This window comes from Acanthisitta chloris, unplaced genomic scaffold (genome assembly GCF_000695815.1).
Source record: "Acanthisitta chloris isolate BGI_N310 unplaced genomic scaffold, ASM69581v1 scaffold25965, whole genome shotgun sequence".
Taxonomy (NCBI): domain Eukaryota; kingdom Metazoa; phylum Chordata; class Aves; order Passeriformes; family Acanthisittidae; genus Acanthisitta; species Acanthisitta chloris.
Genome location: NW_008673516.1, coordinates 3,873 through 16,546, shown reverse-complemented (window position 1 = coordinate 16,546; position 12,674 = coordinate 3,873). Strand labels below are relative to the sequence as shown.

General features: G+C 47.6%; 1 protein-coding gene across 1 annotated transcript; it reads right to left on the bottom strand.

Moving 5' to 3' along the window:
* Positions 1-370: 370 nt before the first annotated feature.
* Positions 371-12,293, bottom strand: IL12RB2 (interleukin 12 receptor, beta 2; the record flags this gene model as incomplete). The annotated part of the gene is made up of 14 exons (XM_009075001.1): positions 371-867; positions 1,130-1,229; positions 1,888-1,975; positions 2,391-2,528; positions 3,083-3,238; positions 3,318-3,419; positions 4,435-4,635; positions 5,248-5,464; positions 8,005-8,084; positions 9,882-10,026; positions 10,724-10,863; positions 11,054-11,229; positions 11,456-11,570; positions 11,967-12,293. Coding segments are annotated over 14 exons (2,482 nt in total), but the record flags the coding sequence as incomplete, so codon positions are not given.
* Between the last annotated feature and the right edge of the window lie 381 nt (positions 12,294-12,674).

The following is a 12,674-nucleotide window of genomic DNA, read 5'->3' as shown; positions in this document are numbered from 1 at the left end:
TTTCCCTCTTCTCTCTCATAATTCCTCACTTCCTGGCCAGGTTGGGCCACTCATGACCAGGCAGTAGGACAGGGCTTGGAGCAGCCTAGGCTGCAGGAAGGCAACCTGAGTAATTAATGAACCTCCCCAAAAATCAGCTCATGCCACCCTGACATTCCCAACTCTGACTCCACCTGAGTGTGCTGTGGGTGAGGAGCTGCTGTCACACAGTGAGGTGTGACTTGGAGAGGTTTGTTGGTTGAGGTGTTTGTCACTTAGAGGTGTCACTGAAGTGAATGTACTGAAACACATTGAAATACTTGATAAAGTGCATGAAATCAAGCCAGGCTCACATCGAATGTTCTGTTGGAAACATTACCCACCCACTTACCTTGTGAAGGAGCTGCAGTTGATTTTCACTCTATCCAAAGTCAAATTCCCTTCATAGCAAAGGGCAGGTGTCAGAAAGGTGTTTGGGAAGATGGAAAGTGGGTTGCACTCCAGCTCAGGGTGGTCACTGGCAGTGTCTGTAACCAGGGGCAGGTACGTGATGGCTGTGTCACTGACAGGGTTGGTGATGTACTCAGACACAGCGTTTGTGTGCTCCATCTCCTCCACCACCATCCTCTGGTAGAGGTCAGGAAGCTGCTGCTCATATCCCTCTCCATCTGCTGCACTGAGGAGTGGCTCATACCCTGTGTCCAGCCCAGAGCTGCTCTCCTGTGACCAGTCCCCATGTCCCCTGCTGCCAGCACTGCCCACGAGGAGCTTGTCCCCAGGGACTGTGAGATTGGACTGCATGAAAGCTTCTTCCACCAGGGTTGGTTCAGGCTCTTCAAAGCTGCCAGCAGTGGGCAGGAACAGGCTGGAGGGTGAGCTTGGCTCCACCTGTGCAGTGAGACAAGATGAATTCTGTGATGGACACCCTGGGACATCCTTCCCACAGCAGGACATCCTGCTGGAATGAAAGATCTCTGCATCTTCTTGTGTTTAATTTGCACATACATCCTCCAGCCTCACATGAGGATGGAGATTATCCACTGCCAGAGATTGCTGATGTGCTACTTTAGGGGATTACGGCCTTGCATGGATTCAATCCCTTTTTTTTATGAAACAGCTGGGATTAGAATGGGAAAACCCTTCAATTTACCTTGGTAGCCATGAAGGTCTTGGCACACATGGCATTAGCTGGGTCAGGAATGGATTTGCTCTCCCACTGGGGCAGGAGATTAGAGAGGAGAGAGTGGAATCTGCAAGGGGGATAAATGCAATTAAAGCATGAACAATGATACCTGCAGCATCCATGTGCTCCTTAGGCATGGCATTAACTGAGGAGCTTGGTGTGATCGTGGAGATGCCCTTGGAGAGACCTGCAAAGCCCCTGGCTGGGCAAGTTTAATTCCCAAGCATTGTATCCCTTCAGTTTGGTGTTTGTTGAAGCAGAACTAAACTCTGGGTTAAAAAATCACTTTATCAGCGGAATAAGAATCTATTTTAAAACTCACTGAGTATTTTTATTATCATTTGTGTACTCTGAAACCTTAATTCAGAACAATCCTCACTGTTGCCCAAGGTGTCCTGAGAGGACATGGCCATCCCATAGGACAAGGGAGAATGGTTTTGAACTGAAAGGAGTTTTAGTTAGATTAGATATTAGGAGGAAGTTCTTTACAATGGGCACTGGCACAGGTTGCCCAGAGCAGCTGTGGCTGCCCTGTCCCTGGGAGTGTTCCAGGCCAGGTTGGATGGGGCTTGGAGCAACCTGGGCTAGTGGGAGGTGTCCCTGCCCGAGGCATGGAGTGGGACTGAGTGATATATAAGATCCCTCCAACTCAAACCATCCCATGATTCTATCCCTTCTAACAACTACTTCAGCCTTATTGGAACATAGCAGATGGATCCACTCACCCTTTTCTTGCTGGAGGCACAGAACAAACACAGGCTGAGAAGATGAAGAAGCTGCAGGTAAGCACCACAGTGACCCAGCCCTCAGCACCTACGATACCGAGCACACAGCATTCATTAAAAGGGTTAAAACCACCCGAAATCTCTCTGTGATTCTATGAATAAACCTGCTGCCCTTCAACTCCTAGTGACTGTCTTGGCACAGAACTGGGAGCTTGAAGGCAAAGAAAGATGCTACAGCTTAAAACCAGCTGAAACTAGAAATGTTCAGCAATTGAAAAACTCAGGAGACCTCCAGTAGCTGAAGAACACCAGGTGATCTCCAGTAGCTGAAGAACACCAGGATAGCTTCAGCAACTGAAGAACACCTGGAGATCTCCAGTAACTGAAGAACACCAGGAGATCTTCAGCAATTAAAGAGGAACAGGAAAAATGTTTCCAGTCTATGGAAAAGAGATATCCAAGGGTGAGGACCCTCCTGGCCCCACCCTGGCCAGACTCATTACCTTCCAGGCAGACCTGCTGGCTGTTGCCCTTGGGCCCCTCGCCAGCATCCGTTGCTGCTGTCACCCACAGGTCGTAGTGCTCTCCAGGCTGCAGGTCTGTGAGGTGCAGAGAGCGTGGGGAGGTTGCATTGACAGTGGCTGGAGGGGAAAAAGGAGGAGGAAATTAAGTACCTGGCACAAGGGGGACTGAGCTCAGCTGGAGTGAAGGTCAGAATGAAATTAAGGCAAAAAGAAGTTGAAGAAGAAGAGGAATAATGGGGGAAGAGGAAGAAGAAGAGGAGGAGAAGGAGGAAAAAAACCTGAGGAAGAGGAGAAAGATGGACAAGAGGAGGAAAAGGGAGTAGAGGAAGAGGAAAGGAGAAGGCATAAAAATAAGGAAGAGGAAGAAGAATAAGGGGCAAGAGGGAGAAGAGGAAGATGAAGAAGAAAAGGAGGAATAAAAAATAAGGAGGAAGAAATATAAGGAGGAAGAGGAAGAAGAGGAGGAAGATGAAGAGGGGGAAGAGGAAGAAGAGAAGGAAAAAGGAGAAGGAAGAGGAAGAAGAATAAGGAGGAGATAATAAGAGGAGGAAGATGCAGAGAGAAATCTGATAGTTCCCCACTCAAAGTAACTTAGAATGACCTAACTAAAGACCTTCAGTAGTTAAAGATGAAGCTGAGCAGGAGAAGCATTCCCAGGCCCAGATACTCACCATAGACCCAAGGGTCTCCCTGCTTATCCTGCCTCTGCAGGTACACACGGTAGGCAGTGATGCAGCCTCTTTGCTGTTCAACAGGGATTTCCTCCCAGGAGACCAAGACACCGTTTGTCCATGGTGTCATGTACACCTGGGGCCCAGCTGATGGTGCTGCAAGACATAGCAGTGGCTTTTAGAGCTGAGCTTAAGGTAGCTTCAGAACATCTGGGAGAGCATTACTGTGATTTACCTTGAGCTGTGGAGTATCCCCTGAGTGATGTCACCTCTCCAGCTCTGCCCTGATAGAGAGCAAACACATGGATCTGGTAGCACATGTTGTCTTTGATGTGCTCTAGATAAAGAAATTAGAAGTGAAGAGTTACTTGTTCAAGGATTTGCAGTCATGGCTGAAGGATTTTGCTTCAGCTGCTTAAATCTGAGTTGGATCTTCTGATTAATAGATCTCTGTGATCTACTGAGCTTGGCAGAGCCTTCCTGGGCATTGAACTGAAAATTAGTGACTTTGCACTGCTAGAGGGCAAGGATAGATGGGATATTGGGAATTTCTGTCTGTGAGGGTGTTGAGGAACTGGCACAGGTTACCCCAAGCAGCTGTGGCTGCTCCATTGCTGGGAGTGTTCCAGGCTAGGTCAGATGAGGCTTGGAGCAACCTGGGCTAGTGTCCTGCCCATGGCAGGGGGTGGAACAAGGTGATCTATAAGATCTTTACTGTCCCAAACCATTCCATGATTCTATGGAACATACTGCTTTTTCCAGCTCATAAGAGTGGGGATATGAACACCTTGGAGGCACAGCAGCAGGACAGAGGATGGGGAAGACTAGGAAGAGTGACATGTCGTCACCTCTGTTGCAACTTCAGAGCTATCTTACACGTTGTACTGCTTGGGGTTAGTAACCAACAATTAGTAGAAAGGAAATAGTATTTTCTTAAGCCTTTGATCTCTGGCACCTTTAGCTGCTTGTTTCATGTTGGAGGCATCGGGTTTTTCAGACACCATTTGCTTATCAGATATAACCTCAGCTGGGAGAGGCTGCACAGCTGAGCCCTGAGCTGCCACCACTTTTCTTTTCTTCTATGCAGAAAGCTTTAAATGCCATAATTTCTTATGCTGAATTAGTAAAAATTATGGTATCATAGAATACCATACTGATATGGGTTGGAAGGACCTTAAAGTCCTTCTAATTCCACCCCCTTCCATGGGCAGGGACACCTCCCACTAGCCCAGGTTGCTCTAAGCCCCATCCAACTTGGCCTTGGAGGCCAAACTCAGATCTGACTTGTTCCTTAAACTACTTTTAAAGTAAGATGATACTTTGCTTGCATCCAGCCTCGAGGTGATAATTACCTGCTATCACTGCAGACCAGTTGGATGGTGGAAGCTTCACCCAGCTGTGTTGTGGCTCCACGTGTGGGTTCCTCTGTGTCTCTGCCCACTCCACCACGTAGCCACTGATGGGCACAGAGGACCTGATGGGAGGTCTCCATCTGACCAGGATACTGCTGTTGTCCATGTGCCCTGCAGAGACTTGCTGCGGAGGAGGTAGATCTTACAGGGGAGAAAGAGCCACCAAAGAAAAAAAACCCTTCATCAGCACAAACTTGATGTAAGTTCAGACAGAACCAGTAAGTTTGATCTATGGGTTTTCTTGGGTCTTATCCACTTTGGCAGTGTATGAAGGATAAAAATACACTGTAATTAAAAGGAAAGGTCATTATGGAAGGGTGATGGTTATGCTGATAGGAACAGAGTCTCATTCTTGTCTTGTCTCATGGTGTGCCAGCTTGAACAGCCACAGCACTGCTTGTGTGTGCCATCCCCTGCCCCTGAGAAGATGCTGTCACAGCACACTCTAGCCCCCTACTGCTGTGATGGAGCCACAGGGAAGGATATGGAGCTGCTGAAGCAAGTCCAGAGGGGGCACAGAGATGCTTCAAGGGCTGGAGCACCTCTGCTCTGGTGACAGGCTGAGGGTGTTCAGCCTGGAGAAGAGAAGGCTCCAAGTAGACCTCAAGGAAAAGTGGATCTGTACATCCCGAAAGACCCATTGAGATGGACCTTGATGAGCACAATGTGGTGGGACTAGAATGGTTCCAGTGTGTGGCACAAAGCAGAGCACTGGTGTTATTCCCAGCGGCCCAGAGCCAGCAGAAGACTTACCGAGGATGCCCTGGTGGGTCCGGATGGATGCAGGGGGGGACCTGCCCCGGGAGTTCTCAGCAGTAACTATTATGCTATAGTTCACCCTGGGTGTGACTAGGGAGTAGCTGGTTTGGGTGGTCTGGTGTGATTCTGCTGGGAGTTTCCCATGGTCCAGAGCTTCCAAGGTCACCGTGTACCTCAGGATTCTTCCTCCTGCCTCTGACTTGCTCAAAGCCTGTAAGGATTTGTCACTGTTTTCTGAAGTGCAAAGTCTGAAGGAAGCTGATGGCAAAGGCTGTCAGCTAGGAAAGCTGGAGAGGGGCTTTGGACAAGGGCCTGGAGGGACAGGACATAGGGAATTGCTTCCCAATGTCAGAGGGCTGGGATAGATGGGATATTGGGAAGGAATTGTTCCCTGTGAGGCTGCTGAGGCACTGGCACAGGTTGCCCAGAGCAGCTGCTCCATCCCTGGGAGTGTTCCAGGCCAGGTTGGATGGGGCTTGGAGCAACCTGGACTGGTGGGAGGTGTCCCTGCCCAGGGCAGGGGGGGGAACTAGATGGTCTTCAAGGTCCCTCCCACCTCAACACATTCCAGAATGTATCTTTTTCCATTTCCTTCCGGCTTAGTGAACTGGGAACTGCCAAACTTCAAAGCAGCAACATAGCTGGGGACAGAAAAAACACACAGCTTCCTCCTGCCCTGAGGCTGCATTCAAGCCACACTTTGCACAAAGGCAAGGAACAAAAGAACTGCAGTTGGATTTGCCAAAATGAGCAATTTTAGATTTGGAGGGAAAAAAACCCACACATTATATTTAAAGCCACAATAAAGAATTAGTAAAATTAAACCACTTAGAACACACCTCTCTGACCTTTCTCAGCTCTGTCTCTGCTGTCCCGTGTAACACCTCACCCTGGGTTTCCCCCAGGGTTCCTACAGTTGTGCTATTCAATTTCTTGCTGTTTCTATGTCACGGAAGTATTTATTTGGCTGGTTTTTGTCCTAACAAAAGCCTTTCAAGAGCAGGGAAATGTTTGCAGTGTAACAGGAGCTTTGGCAGTGGCTCAAGACAGACAGAATCATAGAATTACCAAGATTTGAGGAGATCTCTAAGTTCATCAAGTCCAACCCTTAACCAGATGCAATGCTGGAACCCCCCTGAAAGCCTGCTAAAATCGAATTTGCAACCCTTTCTTGGGTATTAGGCTAAAAATAAGAGTACTTCTCTTGGTAGAATGTTGTACTGAGGCTAAGTCCTTTGCTTTGTGGCTGTGATGAAAGCTAGAAAAGCAGCTTATTGCCCCTTTTTATGAATGATTCTGCAGGAAGTCAGTGCTGATAAAGTGCTGCAAGATAAAGACCTTCAAGTCAAATGTCTTAAAGCCACAATGTCTGGGGGCACGGAACCCCATGAGAATTTCTGCTTTCACTTGTAGCCTGGTGGTTCTTGGGGTGGGGAGGAGATATAACAGTGAATTTTTCACCTGACAACAGGGGTTTAATCTGAATTCTGTTGGATCTGTGCCCGAGGGGGTTCTGGCACTTTAGCTACAGGAGGTTCTGCTCACCAGACACAAACCATCAGCTCTTTTCCACTCTTTGTCCAGCTGCAGATCTGCATCTTTATTAACAAGTTGTGTGTGTGTTTTACCCCTCACCTGACCACAGCTGGAGAGAAAACCTCTCTCTTCCATCTCTACAACCTCATCCTTGACATCCATCCATCCATCCATCCATCCATCCATCCATCCATCCATCCACACAGCAGTGACTCCACAGGATCTTTTCCATGGCCCAAACTACATCCAGCTCTTAACTCTTTGAGAGTTTGGTCACCTTAAAGGGTTATTACACAAAATTGCCACTTTTGCCTCCCCTATTCTTCATTGTTCTGCTCTTCCTTTAGGGACATGGTTAGTGGTGGCTTTGGCAGAGATGAGGAAATGGTTGGACTTGATGGTCTTAGAGGGCTTTTCCAATCTCAATGATTCCATGAGTGATATAAACCAAAGTAAGCAGAAACACCTCTGGAGGTGGAGCCCAAGGAAATGCAGACACAGAAGATGTGTATGTATGGAGAACATAGGCTGTGATGGCCTCCCAGAGCATGTGTGGGAATGATGGCAAGCAACAATGAGGTGGAGAATGAGAAGAGGGAGATATGAATTAGAAAACAAATTAGGAAGTCTATGAGGTAGTTATTTGCTCCTTGTTCAGCCTGGAGAAGAGAAGACTCTTTAGAGAGACCTTAGAGCCCCTTCCAGTGCCTACAGGTGCACCAAGAGAGCTGCAGAGGGACTTGGGACAAGGGATGGTGGGACAGGACACAGGGAATGGCTTCCCACTGCCAGAGGGCAGGGATGGATGGGATATTGGGAAGGAATTCTTGGCTGTGAGGGTGCTGAGGCACTGGCACAGGTTGCCCAGAGCAGCTGTGGCTGCCCTGGCCCTGGGAGTGTTCCAGGCCAGGCTGGATGGGGCTTGGAGCAACCTGGGCTGGTGGAATGTGTCCCTGCTCAGGACAGGGATGGAATGAGCTGAGCTTTAAGGTCCTTCCAACCCAAACCAGTCTGGGATTCTATGAAATAACAGGTAGAGAAGTGTTTCTGCATCTTCCAGGGAGAAGAGTCTTGGTCCATGACCCTGTCCCTGGGCACTGGGAAGAGCCTTGTGCTTTCATGGTTTTCAGTCCTACCCTGCAAACACATAACTCAGAGTTCCCCCACTAACCTTGCTGATTATTTCTGCCTCTGCTGAGCTTTCTCTCAACTTACCTTCCAGAAGAGTGAGATATTCTGCTGCTGAGAGCTCACATCCTGCTGCTGGTACCAGACATCCAGGATCCCAGTTGGCACTGGTGTGGGAGGAAAAGAGAAGCAACATGAGTAGCTGTGCTTTGAAGTAAACAAGCAAGACATCAAGCAGGCAAAGGAGGTAAAAAATCCTCAGGCAATTACAATTTAAGCTTTAAAATGTCCCTGAAATGATGTAATATGTGATAGTTCATGTTTATTCTTGAGTTCATGTTGATGATGAGGATGATGAGAGCAAGCCATAAATCCAGAGAGGGCTTTGCTCTGCTGGTGACTTTCTCCTGCCCTCAGTAATTGAGATGGCTCCAAGGGGATCCACACATCAAAGGGACACTATTAGCTCGTCTTTGCATAAATTAGAGGCTCATTGAGGTCCTAGGGGTTGGCTACATCACTCCTAGAACAACAGGCAGCCTTGGATGTTTGGCATCTGTAGGACTTCGCTGTCTGGCTCTAAACAATAAATGTCTTCAATTGCTGAATAAGACCTCGTTGGAGGTAGCTTAAACCCCATGTGGAAGCAGCTTAAACCCTCGTTTCCTCAAATTCTTGTAGTCACAGACCAGAAACTTTCAATGTTTTGAATAAACCTCCCAAAATACCACTAAAATAAAGTTCTGCCTGGGGAATGGGCTCCAAAAATCCAGAGATACACATGTAAAGAAGACAAATGTGACAGGAGTTGATGGAGATCCTCAAGGTCCCTGACCAACATAAACACATCAAGTTTACATGTTAATTGCTGCTAATAGCTGGAGCAGGAGGCAGCTGATACACAGCCCAGTTAGAACACAGGTCTTTACTGGATTCAAAGGCAGAAAATCCCTCAGTGTCAGCAATATTCAGAGCTGTCTGTCTTGGATTAACTAAAAACAGTGACTGGATCAGAAACAAGAAGCAGGAGTGGTGGCAGAAACAAAACCAGAGCAGGAAGGGAGGAAGGGATGAGCTCAAGGCAGGAAAACTTGGATATGGTTTGCATCTGTTGGACCCCAGGGTGGATTTGAAAGGTCCAGAACTACATGAATTAGCTGGTGAAAAAAAGTTGTGTTCACTTCTGAGCAGCACTCACATAAAGCAAGTTTTGTGGCAGGTCAATCTAAAAGAAACAGCAAAAGGAATATCTCATTGAAAAGGTGTAATTCAGGATTTCCAACTAGCCAACTCATGTGAGAACTTCAGTTCCTCCAACAAAGTGCAACTATGATGTACTCAGAGGTTCTCATCTGCAACCACCCCTTGCTGTCACCACATCTGAGGACAGAAAGTGCTCCTTGATCAGCTAAACCCATTCCCGTTCTCATCGTGCAGCATGGGCTGGGTAGAAAGGTGATGACCACAAGTGCAGTAGCAAGTCAGGGTACAAGAAGAAGGTGGAGAAAACTGTTGAGAGGAAGGTGGGGGAGGGAAGGAAAAGTTCACATCTCTTCAATCAATGCTTCTTACAGAAACTGACCCTGTCGTGGGTAAATGGGATGAGTAAGAACAGCACAAGCCTTGAAGAGCTTGGAGTAATTCACACAAAAAGAGCAATGAAAGCCAAGTAGGAGATGACAGAATCACAGAATGCTTTGGGTTGGATGAGGCCTTAAAGATCATCTCATTCCAAGCCCTGTATCCTGTAGCTCTTCTAAGTGAGCTCTTGAAATTCCTTTGCAAGAAGCTCAACAGCTTCACCACTGCAATTCTCTTACAGAAGCTGCTTCTCTCTTGGCTCTGGATCTGGATTTACAGAGACTCTGCAAGCCAACCAGAAGCAACTTCAGTTCCTTAGCTGAAGTTTCCCCTTGGATGCCACCATTAGACCCATTAGTGCAGGAGATGATGTCCTCTGTTACCTCCTTCTGGAGAGCAGGTTTGGAATGTTCTCCAGTCACTCCACAGCCCTTGCTCAGGATGAATCTTACAGCTCGCCTGGAACTCATAGGCTGTGTAAGGCTCCAGCCCATGCAGATGGTATTTTTCACTGCTGAAGCTTTCAATCTGTAAGGACATAAAGAATATGTAATGTTAAACTCAGGGTGAAATAAAGGTTGAAGGCAGTGAGAGGCTGAATTGCAAATGCCCAAGCGAATCTCAGTCACAGTGCAGCTTTAAAACAATGGGGAAACCCTGAGCTGAGGCAGCTTTAATTAGCCAAAGAATGATCACTGAATCATCAGGCTTGCAGTGCTTCATCTGAAAAATCCCTCAGTTAATGATGAGACAGTAACCAAATCTCTGTTCACGTGATTTACTCAACTTCTATCAATGTGTCTCTGTCACCACTTAAAAGAAACTTCTGAGAATCCCAGACTGGTTTGGGTTGGACCTTTAAAGGTCATTCAGTCCCACCCCCTGCCATGGGCAGGGACACCTTCCACTAGCCCTGGTTGCTCCAAGCCCCATCCAGCCTGGCCTGGAACACTCCCAGGGACAGGGCAGCCACAGCTGCTCTGGGCAACCTGTGCCAGTGCCTCAGCACCCTCACAGCCAAGAAGTCCTTCCCAATATCCCATCCATCCCTGCCCTCTGGCAGTGGGAAGCCATTCCCTGTGTCCTGTCCCACCATCCCTTGTCCCAAGTCCCTCTGCAACTCTCTTGGTGCCCCTTTAGGCACTGGAAGGGGCTCTAAGGTCTCTCTAAGGAGTCTTCTCTTCTCCAGCAGGTCCATAACTTCCTTTATCCCAAAGAATATTACCATGCTCCAGGAGCTCCTGGTGAGGGGACGATATCTCAGCCTGTAGTGCTGTGCTGGTGCTTCATCATGCCAAAACAGGGTGCAGTTGGTTGCAGAAGTATTGTCAAATTCCACTGAGAAGTCAGGAGGATGTGGCTTCACTGGCAGCAAAACAGAGAGAAGCAAACAGAGTTCACCTCCACAACACAGCTCAGAACAGGGGTGGAACATACAAAGATTGGGTTACACTGGATGTTTTTTTCCAAGAAGTTTAAACAAAAATATGTTCTGAATGTTTCCAGGCCTTACCAAAGAGCTTAGGCTGACCAAAGGTGTTAAGTCATGCTTTACCTATGTCCATCAACGTGAAGTTGAGTGGCTGTGAGGAAGCACTTCCTAACTTATTGGAGGCAGTAACCACAATGGTGTAATTGGAGTCAAAATTCAACTTGCTCAGAGCCACTGAGCCAAAGGTTTGATTCACACTTTCTTCTGAAATGTGCAAGTCATCTGTTCCATTTGATAGTCTGAAACAGAAGGAAAATAGTTATTGCTCTTCTGTAGACCAAGAAAATCAACCCTGGGTGCATGGGAGCATGATTCCCTTCCCAAAAGAATGGCTTGGCATACCCTCTCTACCTCCTGGACATAGAAGGAGCCCAACCTGCTGTGCCACATGAGCAGAAAAGGGGTTTGAACTGCTCTGGGATGTAATTTGAGGTGTTAAATGACCCATGTCTCTGCATTACTTACCGAATTACATACATAGTGTGAATGTAGGTGAGGTTGCCTTTAGCCCAGGTGCAGGTGGGATATCCATCTGTCCCATACTGGATACATGACACATTTCTTGGCTCATCTGGAGGATCTTAAACAGATATTCCTATCAGAGTCTTAGAATCCCAGACTGGTTTGGGCTGGACACTTAAACCTCATCCAGTCCCAGCCCCTGGCATGGGCAGGGACACCTTCCACTAGATGAAGCTCCTCCAAGCCCCTTCCATTCAATGTTTTTTCCTTAAAGATGATGATAGGAGACATTTTAGGGAATGCTTGTAGGGGGAATGTTGCTTGCACTGTGCAGACAGTTTTATTTAGGATTTCTCCCTTTAGAAATAAGAGTTGCATAATTCTAGCCAGGAATATTTTGAGCCCCTCAAAGACAACACCTTCTCTTGGACAAGGCCACCCACTAACACATGGCTCAGAGGTGCCACAGGAAACACTTAAGAACCAGGAAGAACCAAGAATTCATGCTCCTTACTTCCACACTGGATATCGATTCCACAAATGAGCTTTTTCTTTTCTTCACACAGAGTTTTGCAGGTAAAGGTGTGTTTGCCATAGCTATGGACTAGAAAGGTTTTGCTTACTGAATACCCATGACTCTTAACTTGTTCAGAGTTGTTGAGGAAAATCAGTGTCCTGCACCCCCCGGAGCTGTGCAGGACTCCCAGGTGACAGGACAGGGTGACATTGGTCCCACGTTGGATAACAGGGGCAGTGTCAGCTGTCATGTTCCCTTTGGCACAGACTTCAGCAGTGCCATGAGGAGCTCTGCTGGCAGTCACAATGCCTTTCCTGCACACTCCTGCAACACAAGGGGATAGCCAACATTGAAGAGGAACACATCCACTTGTACAACATGTTGTCCTTTAAGGAGGAGTCTTCTCATGTTTCTAACACAAGAATTTCTGCCTCTGCATGATAACTCACGGGATATTGCTGTGTCCACTCTGATTAACTAGGAGCAGCAACCATGGGCTGTTACCAGGAACCAACAAACCAGCACAATGCTAGGCAAAACCTACCAGAACTCCTTTTTCATTGGGGTGTCAGTACAGCTGTGGCACACAGTGTGGGAAGGACATGGATCTGCTGGAGCAAGTCCAGTGCAGCCATGGAGATGCTCCAAGGATTGGAGCAGCTCTGTCACAGAGCCAGGCTGGGAGGGAATCCCTCCCTGTGAGGG